This window comes from Polypterus senegalus, chromosome 4 (assembly GCF_016835505.1).
Source record: "Polypterus senegalus isolate Bchr_013 chromosome 4, ASM1683550v1, whole genome shotgun sequence".
Taxonomy (NCBI): Eukaryota; Metazoa; Chordata; class Cladistia; order Polypteriformes; family Polypteridae; genus Polypterus; species Polypterus senegalus.
In genome coordinates, this window is record NC_053157.1 from 209,326,921 (window position 1) to 209,348,095 (window position 21,175).

General features: G+C 39.3%; 1 protein-coding gene across 5 annotated transcripts in view; it reads left to right on the plus strand.

The window, feature by feature from the left end:
- The window catches only part of dysf (dysferlin, limb girdle muscular dystrophy 2B (autosomal recessive)), a 362,566-nt gene that overhangs the window by 224,920 nt on the left and 116,471 nt on the right, over positions 1–21,175 (plus strand). For all 5 annotated transcript variants that reach the window (XM_039751919.1, XM_039751924.1, XM_039751920.1 and 2 more), the window contains 6 exons: positions 710–739; positions 7,148–7,180; positions 9,758–9,799; positions 11,815–11,916; positions 16,069–16,230; positions 19,836–20,001. In XM_039751919.1, the coding sequence (XP_039607853.1) occupies positions 710–739; positions 7,148–7,180; positions 9,758–9,799; positions 11,815–11,916; positions 16,069–16,230; positions 19,836–20,001 (535 nt within the window). The remainder of the gene's footprint in view (positions 1–709; positions 740–7,147; positions 7,181–9,757; positions 9,800–11,814; positions 11,917–16,068; positions 16,231–19,835; positions 20,002–21,175) is intronic.

The window sequence follows — 21,175 nt, forward strand, 5'->3', positions numbered from 1 at the left end:
TGATAAAGTCCATAATGTTTGTAATAATTAACAAAGGACAGTTGTAATACCAAATTTACATAAATGTGACCACACTTTACTGGGCATCGCACTAGCTATTACAAATGCATTTATTATGTTAATTTATTTGTAAATCTTTTTGAGATTGTGTTGGTTTGTTTGATGTGCTATATAAAAATGCATGCTGTAATTTTTTCTATTGTTTTAATATAACTGATTAATCTATTTATAATCTATAAATAACCTTTCTCAGTGCTAATTAACAGAAGATGCTTTACAAATAAGATAACAAGGCAAAGTAATCAAGTATAAAAAAAGAATATTGCAAGATAGATCAGCCCCAAGATAAAGTACAGCAGGGAATTAAGACCCTGAATAGACATAGTAAAGGGCTTCCCACGCAGGGGCCCAAAATAACAAATTCCGAAGTACAAAACATTTAAAATTCCTTCTAAATGGTGCTTCTCATTTCTGTGCTTTGCCTGGTACGTGGAACTTTCTTTTCCACTGCACTGTTCCTTGACTGGCATGGAGAATGGAAAAAAAAAGCAGAACATTATAGTTTATTTCCATCATTCTGTTTTTAAAAATCATTTGATGCTTGATTATATTTTATTTGGAATTACGCTAATGTAATGGCACTGTGTACCAGTATTCCTTTTTTTGAACTGCTTCCACAAATTCCTCCTTCTCTTTTTTCTCTTGATAGCCAGCGGTCCATCACATTCCAGGTCTGGAGGTAAGGCTGGAAACCCACTAGGACTTTAACATTAGTGTCTTGTCTTTACTAATATTCTGCAAAACCTGTCCCTACAGGAATAATTTCATCAAATATTTGAGCTTCAGACACGTACAAATCACTCGTTACTATAATCAGGATGGTCAATTTTCAGCAAATGCAATCACTCTCGAATCTCACCAGACAGGGCATAGTGTAGCCATGAGTAATCATTTGCAGATGTCACTGGATTGGTTCATTTTCTGCTTGGAAACCAGCTGCAATACTGGTTGAATAATATCAGAAGAGCGTAGCCAGTCAGTACTTTTGATGGTCCTAAAAGATGAGCTCAGTGATATAATTAAAGCAGGCAGTTTATTATGAGTAGTCTCTCTAAATATATGAAGATTCTCGACTGCTGGAAAAAAAACCTATCTACATTGTGCCCTAGCAGTATGAGAGGAAGCAGCATTAAAAGCTATATTTAGATTTGATTAAAGGCTGCCAGTTATTTTAAACAACTGCAGTTTTGTTAGTCAAGTTTTAAAGGGGGCATTGTGGTGTTCAAAAATGACAATGTCTTTAATTCCTCAGAGAAGTTTTGAGTGTTCAAAAGAATTCTTCACATATGTCTTTCCATGACTTCTAGCAAGATGTCACTTCAGTTTATCATAAATAAGAAGTTACCTGAATCAAGCATCTTAAAGAGAGGTTGTTAATGTCCTACACTTTTCTTTAGAAAGAGCAAGACAAGATGATACATGAAATACCAAAATCTGTTGAAGATTTATGGGTTTATAGGGTTATTATTGTCCTAATTACAGGACACAGTGAAATTCTTAGCATAGGCTAATCAAAATGCAACATGTTACCACTCTCCGACTCCAAGATTATTAACTCAAAAGTCAAATGTATACTAGCTCAAGGTGCTAAGAATAGGTCAAAATTATTCATCCATCTTTCTATTTTATTAACAAGCCTAAGTCCAACTTTGAGTCTCAGAGAGCCGTTCAATTCATAAGAGTCCATTTCACCAAGTATAGAATTTTTGAATGAAACTTAAACATTATGGAAATAATCATTCATAATTTATGAACATTAAACAGTAAATGTTACGACCCTAATTCTTCAAAAAGTGCAAGGAGTGAGCACATGATAGTTAAGGTATCCAGATTTGAAGAAAATTACCCTAGTTACATGTATATATAAATAGTAATGATTTGGCAGACCACCCCGTGGCAGTGTGTCCCAAAAGCAATGGGGCTATTCAGAGTACCGTGAAGTGGGGCAGGCACAGAGAAGCTCCATTTGCCACTCTCAATGAAAGAATCAACTAGGATGCTGCGGGGCAGGAACTGAAAAGGACGTATGGGACACCGAAAAGGACTGCTTTCAGGGTACTCAGTGTGATTTTTTAAGACAGCTGCTATGAATGAATTTGGTAATGTTAACCAGGAGGAATACAATTCAGTAGTTTCCAGGTACATAAGCACTTGCACTGATTTAATTGTGCCCTACAAACACATTTGTTCATCACCAAACAAAAAACCATGGATTAAATTAGGGGTCTGCTCCGTGCTTCATGCTCACGCCAAGGTATATTTGCCTTAGGCAATGCTAGTGAGTACAAAAAAATCCAGATACAATATATGCAGAGCTATTAAGGATGCCAAGAAGAAATACAGACTTAAACTTGAAAGGTCACTGCACTACCATTGGCACTCACAGTATGTGGCAGGGATTGGAACGCATCACAGGCTGCAGAGACAGAAGTAAAGGGTTGACCACTGACGGCCATTTCTCTCTGAGTTCAACAAATTCTATACCTGCTTTGAGGCTCACAACACCGAGTGAATTGGAGGGGGCAAATAAGGGCTCATTGGGTCCATTCACAATATCATCCACAGATGTGGAAAGGTCTCTGAGGAGGATAAAACCCTAGATGGAAGCTGGCCTAGGCCTAGCTAGATCTGGCCTGGCCTGGCCTAGGCCTAGATAGATCTCTGGCCTAGAGATATATATATATATGCAGTTCTTAACTTTGTAAACATCCTTGTTATCGCTGGCTCCATAACATGGTGAACCCTACTGGCAATAGTTCAAAACACCTAACAGAGCCATAATGGGTTATAAATAGGGGACTTTGTACCAGGATATAATATGGCCTGACTCCCGTCTTTTAGATTTACTAGGGGGCTCCGTCCCCTGCTCACTTTGCTTGCCCACCCCCGTGTTTGGTTTACCGCATATACAATTTAAAGAGATTGTTATTTTCATGGGAATTGTTACATATGCATCATTTTCACTTTTACTTTAAAACTTTTGTAAAAACAATACTTGTCCTTTATTTCCGATCCCTGGCGTGGTTATATCTCTTTCTCGCAGGACGCATAATGCTGCTCACGTTGTGAAGGGGGTGTGGCTGAATGCACGCTAAGGAGATGCCGTCGGATCATCTGCTGTCTTTCTGCTGTTGGCAAGCTGCCTGTTCTGCTTGTCTCACTGCTCGATTATTTCAAAGCCTGTACAGCAGCTGTCCTTTTGGCACTTCGTGTCTCTGCCACTCGCGTTGTAAAGGGAGGGGTGGTGTGGGTGGTTAGGGTGACTGAACGCACGTTAAGGAGAAGTGGTCAGATCATCTGCTGGCTTGCTGCTGCTGGCGAGCTGCGTGTTTTGTTTGTCACTTGTCGTTGTTTTAAGAGCTGGAAGCACATGATGCGTGTCTGCCAAAAGCAGTCCAATAACTGCTAGGTTAGATGTCCATGGACTTGTTTTAAATGATGGCTCACTGCCTTGTGTCACGTGACATTGTAAAAGCAATACTTGTCCTTTATTTCCAGCCCCAGGCATGGTTAAATCTCTTTCTCGCAGGACATATATTGCTGATCGTGTTGTGAAGGGGAGGCCGGCTGAACACACGTTAATAAGATGCCGTTGGATCATCTGCTATCTTTCTGTTGCTGCTGCTGCTGTTGAGCTGCCCGTAGATCATTTTAAAGCCTGTACAGCCGCTGTCCTTTTTGCCACTTCATGTCTCTGCCTCTCGCATTGTGAAGACGGGGGGTTAGGGTAGCTGAACGCACGCAAGGAGAAGCGGTCGGATCATTTGCTGGCTTTCTACTGCTGGCGAGCTGCATGTTTTGCTTGTCGCCTGTTGTTGTTTTAAGAGCTGGTAGCAAGTTAAAGTGTCTCTCGCAGGACTTCAAATTGTCTTCCGAGAAGATCACGTCTCGTCTCCCTAGTCTGCCTCCCCAAGATTTTTTTTTATAACAGATAGATAGATAGATCTTTATTTGTCCTCAGGGGGAAATGTGGCTTTTTAAAATAGTTCTTCAAATAAATAAACAGGTTGATAAATTAATGTATATACACACACTCTTTGGTCTGAATACACTCCAGAATAACTAAAAAGGAGCAAAACTAAAAAGAAAAATTAGAAAATAAAAATTCTGACTTGGCAGTCCCAGTCTCAGTGAGGAATTGCACAGGCGTATTGCTGTTGGTATAAAGGAATTCCCACAGCAAATAAATAAATGATTTCAGTGTAACTCTTCAAGTATCTGGTCTCAAGAAGGCCTTCTATTCTCCTGACATGAGCTAGCCTGTAATCCTGAGGGAAGGGGCAGTGGATGGGTTTTATTTGCAAGCCTGATGGCAAAAAGGAGGAAACTGTCTTTCAGCCTTGTTGTTATAGCTCCTATGCTCTTGTAGCGTCACCCTGATGGTAGCAGTATTAATAGTTTGTGTTATGGGTGAGTTGTGTCCTTAATAATGTTACTCTGGTGTTATAGATGTCCTCTAGTGCCAGGAGTGCTGTTCCAATTATATTTTGCACCAATTTTACCACTTGTTGTAGAGTCTTGCGGTCCCATGCTGTACTGTTTATTCATGTGTTAATAATCATCTTCTTTGTTTTTACTGTCCTGACACCACTTCACAAGGCCAGCCACCTCCATCCTGTACGCTGACTCAGTACCACCAGGAATCAGTCCAATGACAGTAGTATTGTCTACAAATTTAATAATGTTGGTGATATGCTGGGAAGTGGCACAGTCATGAGTGAAGATCATGCACAGTATGGGACTCAAAACACATCCTTGTGGGGTTCCTGTATTTATGGTTATTTTTTTTTGGTAATGTTGTTCCCCAACCTGAGTTACTGGGGTCTACCTGTTAAAAAGTCCAGGATCCAGTTGCAGACAGTAGGTGGCACACCTGGAGAGGAAAGCTTATTGGTGAGCTTAGCTGATATCATGGTATTAAAAGCAGAGCTATAATCAAAAAACAGCTAACTGCATCCTCTGTTGACCTGTTTGTTCTGTATGGAAACTGTAGGGTGTCCATTGTGTCGGGTATGAATGTCTGAATGTGTCTCACAATAATTCTCTCTAAATATTGCATCACTATCGGAATCAATGTGGCTTATTAAAGCGAGAGATTAAATATGTGAGAACATCAGTAAGGGTGAAAGCACAAGCTTTGAGTGCACACCCAGCAATGTTCCATAATGGTCACTTGGCCAAGAAAAAGAATAACATCCATCCAGTTCATATATATATATATATATATATATATCAATTCATCAGTTCATATATATATACTGTGGAATCTCGAGATACAAGTTTAATTCGTTCCAGTACTGAGCTTGTATAGCGAATTTCTCGTATCTAGAGCAAACTTCCCCATTGAAAATAATGGAAATCCAGTTAATCCGTTCCGTACCCCCAAAAATATCAACATAAAATATCAATTTTCCTAACAAATAACACTGATAAATAATATATACAAGTGGATCCTTGGTTTGAAAGTAACTTGGTTTACGAGTGTTTTGCAAGACGAGCTAAATTTTTTAATTAATTTTGACTTTATAAAACGAGCGATGTCTTGCAATACAAGTAGTATGGATACTCTTTGTCTGCTGAGCGTCATGTGAGCATAACTGAGCTGATGGTTCTTCTCTTTCATGCGCATCTCTCTCTCCTTATCTCTCTCGCTTGCGCACATATCTCTCTCTCTCTCTCCTTATCTCTCTCGCTCGCGCACGCGTCTTTCTCTCTCTCTCCTTATCTCGCTCGCTCGCTCGCTTGCACGCCTCTCTCCTCTTGAGGGCAATCCTCTCCTATTCTCCGTCTGCATGTCCGCAATATTTTTGGATACTCTTATACAGCGAACTGCTACAGCGAAACAATGAAATCAGAAGCGCACAAACGCATAGATCCTCACACTACGGGAGAACAAGGAACACTGAGTGAGCTGATGGGCTGGCAGCGTCAGCTTGGGTTAATCCCCGAGTCGAGGTGGATCGGGAAACGCGTCACGTATAACCACAGCCTGGCTCGTGGCTCGTTATGCGAGCCAGTGCTCGTATTTAGATCCGAATTTTTCACTCTTACTTTCCTCTTATCTTGAATTTCTCGTATACAGAGGTGATCATATCTAGAGGTTCCACTATATATATATATATATATTGTGAACGCTGGCCCCGGCACACACAGACGGACAACATATTTTCAACCCACACACTGTTTATTTACAATACTATTTACAACTATAAATGTCCAGTGCACACTCACAAACCCCAGTGCCTCTTGCACCGATTTCCCCAAGTCCAGGCCACACAGTCCTTTTGCCTTCCTGGCGCCTCCGTCCTCTCTCCAGTTCAGTCTACTTCCTCCCGACTTCCACCACCGACTGGAGGAGGCGGCCCCTATGGGAACCGGACGGGTTCCAGCTGCTTCCCGGCACTTAGTGGTGGCCACCCCCCTGTGTGGCAGAAGTGCCGGCTGCACACTCGGAAGCCGTCTGTGTCTCCCCGGTCGTCTTCCCCGGCACTTCCTGGTGTGGCGGAAGTGCCGGGCTCCCGGGATAAACAGGCACTGGGGCGCCGCCTGGCGGTGGCCACGGGTCCCTACAGGGTTGGGCTTCAAAGCCCCCTACCCGAGGCCCCCTGCATAACCAGGACGGACGCCCCCACTCGGTCTGGAGGAGGCACTCTCTTTCTTGGTCATGGATTATGGAAGAAGCATATTGTTTTTCAGCAGTAGTTTAATACACCCTGGTAAAATGTGTTTAATACGGTAATGTTTGATTCCTACACCAGAAAGTATGCACAATGTCAAAGACTACTTACAGATTCTGAACTTTGCAAGTTATCATTAGTTTATCATGAACACTAAAGTATCTGGTGTGGCTATAACAGTGGTAAGCTATTGATATTTAATTTAAACCATAGTATATCCTGTTTATGTGAACTATTTTATCTTTAAATACAATGGTACATCTTATAGGGTGATTGGGGCAGGGAAAAACTGGCACCTGACTGGGTGGCAATGCAGTACATCAGCTGTAGGTAGCAGTGGAATTGCTCAAGTTATGATTAATAGTCACTTATAATTTTTGTAACCTCAGTCTCTTCTTTACTTTCTGCAGGGGGAATTCATTCCCATTTCCACGCTGGATGAGGTATGTTTCTTGTTTTATGAAATTAATTTAACTTTTTTTGTTGTTGTTGTTTAACTGAATGGTGTGGCTGAGGATCATGAATAAGCTCACTGTTAAAGGTTTTTTTTTAAGTTTGACATTTAGTAATTTTGAGTTTTGTGTGTGAATTTTAGCTCCTCAAAACTGCATTCTACCTCTTCTGTTTTCTATGTGACTATTGTGCTTTCTGTCTAATCAGTTTTAAAATGGAGAATATAATTTAAAAAAAAATAATACAGTTTACTTTAACAAACCCTACTGAGGACTCACATATTGGTCTCAGTGTTCAGGTTACAGTGTGCCAGCCTTTGGCTATTGACTTGAATTGTAACAATTATAGAATTAGTCTACATTATACCACCAAACCTCAACCAGGGGTCTCAAACTCAATCAAGGCCCAGTTGCTGGATCTTCTTTGTCAGTTTTGAAGACGTGTTACCTATGGCCTGCAAAGACCACTAGTTTTCATATATTGATTGTATCCGCATATAGCTGGATTACATTTACATCTAAAATACGTGTCCAATGCCTGCTTACTGTACATTTATCTTCACGGCATGATGCATCACAACTACTAACCTGTAGTTAGAATGGAAATGATCTGTTCATAATGATGAAAAAAGACTGCCATAAAGAATTTCAGCATTTTAGTATGATATCAAAGGAGAAGGTAGCTTGACTTCACACACACTGTTGCTAAACCCCACACTTCTTAATGATGCTCATGTGTCACCAATTTTATGTCTTACCTCACTGCTGCCATTGCTTTACATGATTCTTTATTCTTTTCCGCTGATTTAAATGCCGTATATTTCAGTTTCCGCTCATGTTAAACGTGATCTTGCTATATTTCTAACCAACTCTGAATGTAGTCTGTTTCTCCAACTAGTTTTTAATGTGGTCAAGCATCACCTGATCATGATGCTGATGTACATCAATGCAGGTGTAAAAAGGTAAAACTTTTCCATTTGCTACAAATCCTTGCATATGTCCGGACCGCAGCTCTCTCTCAACTGTAGGTGTTGATGTCATTTTTTTTCACTCAACGCTGACTTCAGTCTTGTGACACTGTGTTAAAACAGTTTTAAGAGAGATGGGAGGCAGGATATGTGATTGTGTTTGTAAAGAAAATGTGGCAGTTGTTTTATTTATATCCAGCCAACCCTAGGTATATAAATTGTTATTTTTGGCCCTAAATAAATTTGAGTTTGACACCCCTGGCAATCTAATATGAAAACTATTTTTATTTTTTAAACATTTACATTTTGAAAGAAAGAAAGAAAAAATGATAGTTGTTTTAATAAATTTGTTAGGTTATAACTTTGATATATTCATAACTATTCAGGCTAATATCATGTAATTAAATGTGACAGGTCAATGTATAATATTCAAATTCATTCCCTAAAGAAGGGTGCAATGCAGTATGGTCCTAATGAAGCAACACATATCAGGTCATATTTAAATAGTTCACATGATTTAATTTTGGATTATTTTTAAATTTTAAAAATTTGTCCTTGAAACTTAAACTTTCAAAACACTTGGCTCCTCTTACATTACGACTTCATGACCTCAGAAGTTATGCTCAGGGCTAATCACAGCCTCATCTCCAATACTGTATATTTTACGGCTGAATTAACTTCTTGCCTCCCATAGGTTAGGAGAAAGAACTTCATTCAAGGTGACAGTGCCACTAGTCACAGAGCACATGTGGTTACACTTAACATTACAATGTAGTGCTCATAAGATGCCATGCCGTCTCCATCACAATAGCTGTATCTAATCCAGCATTTGAGGAATGCTATCTGATGCAATTCTATTCGGGTTTGACTGACATTGTAAAAATGCTGCCAGATCTCTGTAACAGGCAATTTTTCCTCTCCACTCATTGACTTTTTATTCATGGCTCCTGTTTTTAGGCTACTGATGGTCTACAGTTATATGTTTGTTGTATGTAATATAGTAAAGATTATTCCTTTATGTCAGCATTGAAAATGGTAACTGAATATGCCAACCAGTGTAGCAATATCTGTATAAAAGATCCCTTGCTCCTTTTTTTCAGATGAAGTACTTGAAATTTCAACTCTTAGCTGTAAAAAGCAACAAACTGATAAGGTCATCAAATACGGTGATGTGTTTAAAACTGACATATAGAATTAGCATCAACTTTGTTCCTCATGTACTAAGTGATTTTATTTATATAGCACTTCTCGAGAATAAATGTCACAAAGTGCTTTACAGACACTCACAAAAACGAGAGTTAATAAATTAAAACCAGGAAAAAATGCATAGAAAATAAATAATGTGATGCAGCCGAAACTGAGTATAGCTCAATAAAACTCACCAATGCATATGTGAAGGTGTGAGATGCTGCATTTAGCATTTAAAATATGATATCTGTCCCCAAGTCATTTGTTTCCACTGATGGCACCAGAGCAACAGTAAAAAGACAATCATCTGCAAAGAATGACTGCTGGTGTAACTGGTTCTTGTCTTTTACTGTATCTCTTTGTTTATTTCTCCTCTCTTTTTCTGGCCTCCTGGACTGTTTTGGGAGTTCAGCTGTGTATTCCTGGTTTCTTCCATGAAAATCTTCAGCAATGGGTACTTTATGTCTTTCTTTCCTGTGCAACAACCTCTTCAAAAATTCTCTTTTTACCTCATTAACCTTATTCTGTTATTTAGCTGGCTACATTTATACATCTCTTCTTTTCTAATACTATCTCACAGCACACCATGTCCTTCTCTCTCGTGGAAGTTCCATCTTTCTCCCACACAGACCACCTTATAAAGTCCCTCATTCACATAACATAAGAAGCTCTCATCCTCCTCTTGTATATCACACCTGATGCCGATTTTCTAGTACAACCCACCTGTTCATTTTAATTATCATTCCATGGTCTCTTTCTCTCAGCGTTTCCCATCCTTCTCCTCTCACAATACATAAATGGCTATTATCTTCATCCCTTACAGCACATACAACGTTCAGATAACATCATTCCTATTTCCTCTATGAGGGTTATGGAAGTCCAGTTTTCTTCAGTCTTACAACCCTTATTCACTCTTGCCCTGTTTAAACACAATTGACCACATTCTTAAGTGACGATACACCTAGTCTTTCAATCCTAGAGCAGTTCCAATTCTTCCCCACCTTCACAGTGTATGTGATCTTTGCATTTTCTTATTTCTACTCTCATCCTCCTCCTCCTGTACAGTACACATGACCTAGGTGATCATTATTTTCTGTTATATGATTTCAAATCATTGTGTGTGAGATCAATTCACCAAGTTCATCTGTTTTTTTTACTCCTGGTATTTCTTAGAGAACTTCACAGAGTTCTCCTATTGTATGTTTCAGCTCCCTCAGCTCCTGGCACTCCTAGTTTTGCTTATTTCACACAATGCAGAAGGTCCTGCTCTATACCCAGAGCATGCACTTCTTCTACAACAACTGCACCGTCAGCACCAGCTCCACTGCAAACTTCTTATTCACATTATTCACTGCTTGTTTTACCATCTCGCAATGTGATATGATTTCTTGCTTGTCTTTTGGTCATCCAGATTTACTGCTGCATGTTGGGTGTGTTTTAGTTTTCTTCGGAGTTTCTTTTTTAAAGTTAATTTTTCTTTAAGTGTCGGCCATATTTTCTTTTGCCTGTTAACCATGGATGTAAAACGCATGGCCAGCTTAGAGTTGTTTTCTCTTTGAATGCTTTTTAAACCTTTTTTTAGTTCCAAATGTTATGTATAAAAAGTGCTTCAAGTGCACTTATTAATAGGATATAAGAGACTATAACATTTCATAAGATTTTTTATAGAAGGTCAGTCAGTCAGTCATTTTCCAACCCGCTATATCCTAACACAGGGTCACGGGGGTGTGCTGGAGCCAATCCCAGCCAACACAGGGCGTAAGGCAGGAACAAATCCCGGGTAGGGCACCAGCCCACCGCAGGGCACACACACCCACACACCAAACACACACTAGGGACAATTTAGGATTGCCAATGCACCTAACCTGCATGTCTTTGGATTTTGGGAGGAAACTGGAGCACCCGGAGGTATCACAATAACAAATAAAACAGAACTTGTCCGCCCTCCGTGGTCTATCTCATAAACTTCTTGAACTGTTAAGTGGTAAGTTGCTCTGGCTTCCCAACACAATACCGCTATTTCATTTATTTAAATTCATCCATGACAATTGTTTTCACTCTTTTCTTTCTCAGTCCCAATGTTAGCTTGAAAATGTTAAAAAGTGGGCCATTGTAAATTGAGAATACGGATCAGAGTTACCTCTATCTAGGCCACTTTATACTTAGAGAACATTACGTAACATTTATCTCCATGATCTGTTAGCAGCCTCCTTCAGCGGCAGAATTCCCATAAGTAAGCATTTACAATTCTCATAGCTGTTAGGAGCTGCTGATTGTTTTCAATTAATTAAAAAGGTCTTCTTTAACTTGTCTGTAATGTGTAATGCAGTTGTCTCCTAACACCTCAGCTTGAATTATGCATTTTTTGTGTTTGCATGCATTTCTAAATGTTGCATAATGAAACAAGAAGTGCTGTGTCTTTCATCCAAGGATTATGTGTTCTTAGTAGGCCTTTTCTTTTGTCCTCAGCCTGCAGATTCCAGCCTTCCTCCTCCTCCACCTCTGAAGGAGCCCAACGTTTTCATGGTGCCACAGGGCATCAAGCCTGTCCTGCAGCGCACAGGCATTGAGGTACATACAAATAAAAAAAAAAAATTATGAAGAAAATTGAAAAGCTTGGAGTTTCTTTATGGGCATCTTAAGGACATGTGTGACACTGCTTGCCAGAGGAGCTCCCTTGGCTTACATTCCAGAGAATTCAGAAAGTATTCAGAATCCTGCACTTTCAGAACATGTTGTTGCATTGCACAGTAGATTTAATTTTAATTGGTTTACATTTTTGCTCATAAGTCTGCACTCAACAATCCATAATGACATGTTTTCAGAAAAGTGCACAAATCTATTAAAATTTTAAAAAGTGAACAGGTCTGAATTCTTTATGAATTCAATGTACATTTTCCTTGTAGTTTGCGTAATTCTACTTTACCTAATATCTGGAATGGGCCAGTGCCTTGTTTAGGGTTCATTTCCAACTTCCAGTTCAGATGCTGCCTGCCTGTGACCCTGAATAGGACTGTACTGGTTTGAGAATGTTATTTTGTGAGAATTAAATATCGCATTATATTTCCATTATATATTAATTATTTGTTAAATATGACACGGGCACCTGCTTCACTTGCAAGTGGTCCCTGTTGTTATTTTTATTTATCTTCATGTTGTTTCACATTCTTAGACACAGATATTTGCAGAGCATGTAGTCTATTGCACAGAGTATAGACTTCTACACCTACGGGGTATTTGCTTTTGGAATCCTAATGTCTCCATCATATCCCCTTTCAGCCAGTGGTCTTTGTTTTAACATATGCATTTCTGTCTTAAAATGTGTTAATCTCCTTGAAGAAAACATTTAGGTCACTTTGAACTCACACTCTGCTGAGTAAACATTGTCAGGTAGTATGATGTTTACATGCTTGAAATTGACATCCCACTCATTCTAGGTACTACTTGAGTGGCTCATCAATCTACTGATCAGACAATGACAGCCAACTGTATTTAATTGGCCAATAATAATAATAAAATAAATATGTTTTCAGTATTCGGTTCCATGTATTCATTCATTGACTGTGTGCAGTAAGCACCAGACCACGTAAATGAATTAAACTTGAGCTGCAATTGACTTGAGATTTAGTCAAGATTTGGGTGCTGAGGGGATACCCTTGAATTTGGGTTCGTTGACCACTTGGTGTTTGATTAAATGAAGCATGAAGAAATTTTAAACATTTTACGAAGTCTACCGCTTGATGGCAAAAAGATGCGATTAGAAATACAGTAAATCTACACTAAGAACAAAGAGCAACTATAAGTATCAATGGTGAATTTGGAGAATGGAAGGTATTAAGTAGAGAATTATGACAAGGCTGTGTTCCTTAATCTGATATTTTCTCGTTGTACAGCAAAATGATTCTAACAGGCATTAAAAAAAATGAAAGGAGTAAGTGTAGGATTGTCAATGGTACCTATTTGCAATGATACTATATTTATTGATGAAAGAACTATTGATGAACAAGAACAATAAGAAATGTTAAATGAAGTGACGAAAAAAGACTAACATTGAATTGCAAGAAAACTGTTAATATACAGTAACACTTACAAATGGCAGAGTAGTTCCTGAAAGCCAGGTAAAAGTAAAATCTGAAAGTGTCAATCATGTGATGTCCCAGTTTGGCTTCAAGCTCCTTGACAGCTTGAACCTGGAAGTCCTCAATAGATCACACACAGTCAAGAGGTGGTGCAAGGTGTTTCAGTGCTTCATTTTGAAACAGAGTGTCCAAATCAAAGTGCAGTGCTCCCCATCAATAAATAATCCAAAAAAATCAATGTACTTGTCTTCATTAAAAAGTTATTTACAGATCCAATAAAAAAGGATAAAATCTAGAGACAGTTTTTCACCTCTTAGAAACATGATCCCCAGTGCTAAAATCTGGTATCTCCTCTGTTTATCTCATCCAGGCTTTGCAGCAAGAGGAGATGCCCACTCACAGGTGAAGTCAGCCATTAATATCTGGCTCGTGTCACAAAAGCTAGTCCTTCCGCATGTGTGGGGTACCACAACATGCCACACACACATATGTATCCCTCTGTCAGTACTTCGGCAACCTAAAGGAGATAATGAGCCTCTCCTACATCCAAACATCACTCTGTATGAGCAGGTTTCCTCATTCCTATCAGTAGTGCACAACGCAGCACCAAACCCTGAACAAGGCGCCGGTCCATTGCAGAGCGAACATACACGCACACATACTAGGACCAATTTGCCTAACTTGCATGTCTTTCGGCAGTGGGAGAAAACCGGAGCACCTGGAGGATACCCATGCAGACATAGGAGAACATTCAAACTTCATGCATGGAGGACCCAGGCTGTGAGACCGGGTCTTCTTAATGCATGACAGCAGCATTGCCACTGTGCTACTGTGCCATCCCTAGTTCCAAATGCATTAACATAAATGGAAGTGAACATCATCTATCCAATAAAATGAGTGAAATATCTCTAGTGGACAACAGAGGTTATGAAAACAAAAACTCCCTGGAGAAAATAAACATCTGGGTGATCATGTTCAGTTAGTTATTGATTTCAGCACTTTGACAATGCTTGGTAAGATGGAATTTATTCTGTATTGTCACTTTTATTTTGTTGTGTTGAATAACATTGCTTTGGATGACACCTATATCAGCAGGCTAAATACCCCGTGGAAATCATGGGTCCTGTTAGTGCTGCACTGTTGGATGAACATTGAAATTTCACTTTGATTCTATCAAATTTAAAAAAAAAACTTAAATAACTATGTAGAAAGCTAGCAGTTAAGATATGCATATTGCAAGTATTACAAGTAGACAAATCACAATCTGCAAACAAAAGCTGCACCGTGTACTTCTTATGCTTTTCCTATAAAAGCCAACCTTCTTTCTCAAATCCCCTCAATGCTTGTCAAAGGAACATGCTATTTCTCCTTGCTGAACAGACTGCTGGCTACTATAACAACCACAACAACATTTATTTATATAGCACATTTTCATACAAATGATGTAGCTCAAAGTGCTCTACAAGATGCAGAAAGAAAAAAGAAAAAAATATAAAAATAAGATTAGGCAATGCTAAGTAACAAAGAATAAAGTAAGGTCAGATGGTCGGGAGAACAGAAAAAACAAAAAAAAAAAAACTGCAGAGAAATCTGCAGAGATTCTGAGGCAACGAGACCACCCAGCACCCCCTGGGCATTCTACCTAACATAAATGATCTCAATCAGTCCTCACAGCAAACCAGAAAAGGGACAGCAGAGAAGTATGGGTTAGTATGGATCATGGAGCCATGAGAAAAATGATAATTAAATGCATATACAGAATATCAGGGTTACAATAAAATGTAGTTATGACAAAGCTATGTTAAAATAATGGGTTTTTAGCAGTTCTTCACCGTATTAGACTGGTGAATTTCTATCGATATGCTATTCCAGATTTTAGGTGCATAACAGCAGAAGGCAGCCTCACCACTTCTTTTAAGTTTAGCTCTTGGAATTCTAAGTAGACAATCATTTGAAGATCTAAGGTTATTTGGAGTGTAAGATGAAAGGCATTCTGAAATATAAGATGGAGTGAGATTATATAAGGCTTTGTAAACCATAAGAAGTATTTTAAAGTAAATTCTAAATGGCACAGGTAACCAGTGTAGTAACATCAGAACTGGGGTGATGTGCTTGCATTTTCTTTTCCTAGTTAAGATTTCAGCAGCTGCATTCTGCACTCATTGCAACCAATTGATGTCTTTTTTAGGTAGTCCTGAAAGGAGTACGTTACACTAATCTTCTATACTAGAATTTTTTGTGAGAAATACAGTAATGGTCAGTGAGTTATTTCAGGGGATACAAATGGATAATTTGGAGCTCCTGAATTCTCTGTGATCACCCTTATTTCACACCTTGACCTACTGTAGATGCACTATAAATGTTAGTGTCAATGCCTAGCTAGATGTAAGTTTGTGTCTGTAACATTATTGTTACTTTTTAATTCTGTGTTTGGAAACTTCTGACAAAAAACACCAAATCATCAGGTCATCAGGCCTTCCAAGGCTGACCTTGGCCTCATGGGAAGAAAATGCTTTCTTCTCACCTCACCGTAAGTGATAAGCGATGATTTCTTTTATATGATTTTACTCTGTCAATACAATGTGTGATAGTTCTCCTTTTTTCTGTGTGTTTAGGTCTAATGCTGAGTTTATATCCTGTACAGATCCTTGCATGGGGAGTGCGAAACTTAAAACCTTTCCAGTTAGCCAGTGTTTCATCACCCAGCCTTATGGTGGAATGTGGGGAAAAGATGGTTCAGTCATGTGTGATCCGCAACTGCAAGAAGAAGCCCAACTTTGATATCAATGTGCTTTTTATGGAAGTGGTAAGTGTCTTGGAATATTAGATCAATTGACTCAATCGATTTTTATTAATAATGAATCAGACAGTTCTCTGTACAACCCTAAGGGGGAATGGGTTTTAATGGTATTAAACAATTTCTTTCATTTACTCCTGAATGGTGTATGGCTAAAAAGTACTCAACTGAATTTTTTGCTTTCCCTTAACCATATACAGTAACCCCATTCACACCATTAGCATGTACAGATATCTGGCAGCTTCTTCATAAGGTAGTGGAAGCTGATCAAGGGTTACAAACGTCTTCCATCTTATTTATCACAAGAGTATTGTTGGTGTTTTTGGCTCAACTGACTACATTCCTCAGTTTTATATTGCAACTTTAGTGTCTGTAATTATCATGATCGAACTGTTTTTATACAGAACAAAAAGGTTTATAGACTGCTATAATCCAAGGTTGAAATAATTTTTGTAACACTTTAGTTTAGGTACTGCAAAAATGCATCTGTTACTCATTTACTCTAATGTAACAAGACCTTAAAAGGCTGCTTTTGGTCTTCATGACAATTATAAAACATTAGTAGATGGATTATTGGTCTCTGTTCAGTGTGGCATACTGACATGATGGTAAAATTGCTTGTTAATATGAAGGATTCACAGGTCTTAAACTAAATATGTAGTGTGAAAAGACATGTATCTCAGTTAAGCCACCTCAGAGCACTCCAAAGTGATATTTTGTTATTTGGTCACATTGCAGAAATGAATGAACACTTTACCAATGCTTTATAAATACTATGAAGACCCAATTAAGAGTTTGTTAAGTTCTTGTTACATAATAGTAAATGAGTAATTGATGAAATTTTTCAGTACATAAATTAAAGTGTTACCATAATTTCTTACTTCAGAGAAGTGCAACAGGTAATGTTGCCAGCTCATAAAACTACAAGCTACAGGTCATTTCTGTGTGGATTTTACATGTTCTCTCTTTCATTTGTGAACTCCTGCTTCCTCTAACTTTTCAAAGATATCCACTGAATTTGTCTGTAAATATTGTGGACGCTGGCCCGGACACAGACAAGCAGACATGTTCATTTTTCCCACCGCATGTTTATTTACAACTATATACAATGTCCATAAGTGCCACAAAACCCCACAAGTCCCCAAAGTCCTGGCCACAACAATGCCTTTCTTCCTGTCTAGGCTGCCTCCTTGCCTCCTCTAAAAAGCTTAGTCCACTCCGCTCCCGACTCTCGCCCTGAATGAACGGAGGCGGCCCCTTTTATCCACACCCGGATGTGCTCCAGGTGCTTCCCAGGAATCTCCTGCCGACACACCCCAGTGAGGCGGAAGTGCCGGCTGTATCCCCGGAAGCACTCCAGGTGTCCCTGCTCCTCTTCCCCCCAGCACTTCCTGGTGTGGCAGAAGTGCTGAGGTCCTGGGCTCCAAAGGCATGGGGGCACCCCTTGGCGGTGACCACGGGCCCCAACAGGGTGGAGCTTCAAAGCTCTGTACCCGTGGCCCCCAAAAGAACCAGGGTGGCTGCCCCCACGTGGTCTGAAATGGGCGCACACCCTCTTCCGGTCCTCCAAGGTGTCCCAGCCGGGTCGTCGCCCCAGGCATCCTTGACAGTGTGTATGTGAATGTATAATTCCATCCAGGACTGGCTTTGATATTGAAACCTTGTTCTCTGAACATGCAGCAGCATCTTGTCATATTCATAACTGGACTTTTGTCACAATGTTCAGGATCTGTAATAGCATGAATTGGACTCATCCCACATTGTACAGGACAATTAGTGCCCACAATTTAATGACCAGGATTAGACTCCTCTTATTTTTGCATAAGGTTCCTTCTAAGACAAGTCGATTACATCTACATACAATGACAGAGAGGAAGCCCTCTGTTACTGTGCACTGAGACAAATTCTCACTGTTTATCATAGAGGCTAATTCTATTGATACTCTTGAGAAATCACTGAAAAAATACATTTTTAAATCGGCTTTAAATTAAAATTTAACTGTTCAAAAGGTAATATAACACATTTTGAAACATTTGATATCTCCTATGTGTTTCTTCAGTGCCTTTCCTCTTTATTGTAGGAAGTTATAATTAATAATCAATAAGATACCCACGCAGAGGAATGCCAATAAATGTAGGAAGGGAAAAATTAATTTTGACATGGTTAATTAATTAGCATTTCTGCCTTTTGCAATACTGGTAATTAATCCAGTGGCTCCTACTTTAGTTACCTTATCTTTCTTTGCTGTAGGAGTGGGTCTCCAGCCATTAGACTTATATCAAGATAACTGAAGCACACTCTTTTTAAGAAACAGAATAATACAATTTATTGATAAACACAAGGATTACAGAAAGGTGACAGCTGCTTGTTGACATATAAGACAGGACACAGACAGACAAACACATGACATATAGACTAGATGTATACTTGCTGTTTACAGTTTTGCTTTATCTTGGCACAGATAAATAGTTTTACAATACAAAGTCTTTAAAGATGATATCCAATGTTGTGTGGCTTTTTTGCTGCTCTGGGTTCAAATGGAGGATTCTTCTTGCACTGGAGTGCACTCTTTGCTGAATGATCTTTTGTGTGTGGCGTGCAGTGCTTTCCTTTGCTGTATTACCTGCAACTTCATAGGAAACAGCATTACTCATTCTGGCACAAGAGTTTAGATGCTGAAGTTCCCTTCTTGAAGTGATGGCTGCTTCTTAGCCTTCAGACTGACTCGCTGGTTAGCTTGTCAAACTGAACCTCAGCTTTGGGTTCCATAAAGAGAGGAGAATTTTCAGTTTCAGCTCCTCCCAGGGAATGAACATATTTTTTAATTTAAGAAAGCAGGTTGCAAAAGATCATTGTGCAAACTTCTTCCTTCCCTGAGAGAATCCCATGGAGTTCAGTGAGTGTCCAGTGAATACCAAGGATGGTGTAGCAGGTTTTAAGGAAATTTTTAACTTCTCCTGATTGGATTAAAGTCACTTCCGGTTACAAAATTAGGTCTCCTAATAGGCAAGTATTTCTGTCCATGACAGTTGTCCTTCATTGAGTTACAGCTCTCTTTTCTTGTTTGTGTCCATTTTGTGCTTTCTGGCTCAAGAAATCTGGAGAGGGGCCTCTGGAAAGAAGTCAGTTCAACTCTGATTATTACCTTTCTTATTAGTCGAAGTACAGGCAGCAGTTTAATCACTTAATTTGGAAAGTCATTTGGGAAGGGTGCAGCTTGATGTCTGTTAAATCTGTTGCCATAACAGGCCTGGAGTGCCACTAACGCCTAGCAGAATGGACAATGCCAATATTGTCCTCTGTTGACCTTATGTGTCTGAACCTCTCTTCACTGGCTTTCCCTCTTCTCGTAAAGTCTGTTTCTCAAACTCTGTCATTTTGAGGCACATCGCTCACCTCCTGTCCACTTTTATACATCCCCTTTTTGAAGATGATTGTACATTGTATGGACAGTTGAGTCACTAACCCTAACCCTTGTTAAAATAAAAGCCTACAGACTGCCAAGACTTTCAAATGACCAAGGCCAGACTTTAAGTACTTTTATAAATTATGATTGAGAATATCGGCAAGTTAAGTAAATTTTTCTAAAAACAGCATTTAATTATTGTTTGCAGCTGCTGCCTTGTGAAAAGCTGTACAGTCCCCCGATTACAGTTAAGGTGATCGACAACAGACAGTTTGGCAGAAAACCTGTCGTCGGACAGTGTACCATCCGATCTTTAGAAGAATTCTACTGGGACCCTAACAGGACTGAGCGAGAGTATTATGAACTTCAGCCAGGTAAGTCCCCAGAGTATGAGGCAAATTTGTGTAGAGTGTGCATATTTGAAAAAAAGGTAGTGTGCTAATGATTAGGAGTGTTTACTCATTAAAAATGTCCTGAAGAATGATGTGATTCATAACTTTAAAAAGGGTTAAGGTTGCCTCAGGTGCCAAGAGGATGTGGAAGCTTTTCCAAATGGAGTGAAACAGAGATATAAATTTTGCATACAAATATAACATAAGACCTTGTATACACATTTGGTCCAGTAGGTCTATTAGGTATCTAACAGTCAAACTCTGGTAAGGGCACCATAATGAGAGAAATGCTTAACAGAATCACAAAAATACCAATAGCTGCTCTTCCACTTAACAATGTGCAGCAAAGACACCTCCAAAAGTATCTTGTATTCTTAGAAAACTGTCCCACTTCAAAATACAAAACATCTTTGCTGCTTCATATAGCTTCACAGGTCTCGGTGTGACTTCTGTGTTAGGTGACATCAGGGACTGTACATTAGAACATTAGAACAATCTAGACGAGAACAGGCCATTCAGCCCAACAAAGCTCGCCAGTCCTATCCACTTGTTTCCTCCAAGAAAACATCAAGTCGAGATTTGAAAGTCCCTAACGTCTTACTGTCTACCACACTACTTGGTAGCTTATTCCAAGTGTCTATCGTTCTTTGTGTAAAGAAAAACTTCCTAATGTTTGTGCGAAATTTACCCTTAACAAGTTTCCAACTGTGTCCCCGTGTTCTTGATGAGCTCATTTTAAAATACAAGTCTCGATCCACTGTATTAATTCCCTTAATAATTTTAAACACTTCAATCATGTCACCTCTTAATCTTCTTTTGCTTAAACTGAAAAGGCTCAGCTCTTTTAATCTTTCCTCATAATTCAACCACTGTAGCGCTGGAATCAGCCTAGTCGCTCTTCTCTGGACCTTTTCTAGTGCTGCTATGTCCTTTTTGTAGCCTGGAGACCAAAACTGCACACAGTGCTCAAGATGAGGCCTCACCAGTGCATTATAAAAGTTGAGCATAACCTCCTTGGACTTGTACTCCACACATCGTGCTATATAACCTAACATTCTGTTAGCCTTCTTAATGGCTTCTGAACACTGTTGGGAAGTTGATAGCTTGGAGTCCACTATGACTCCTAAATCCTTCTCATAAGGTGTACTCTCGATTT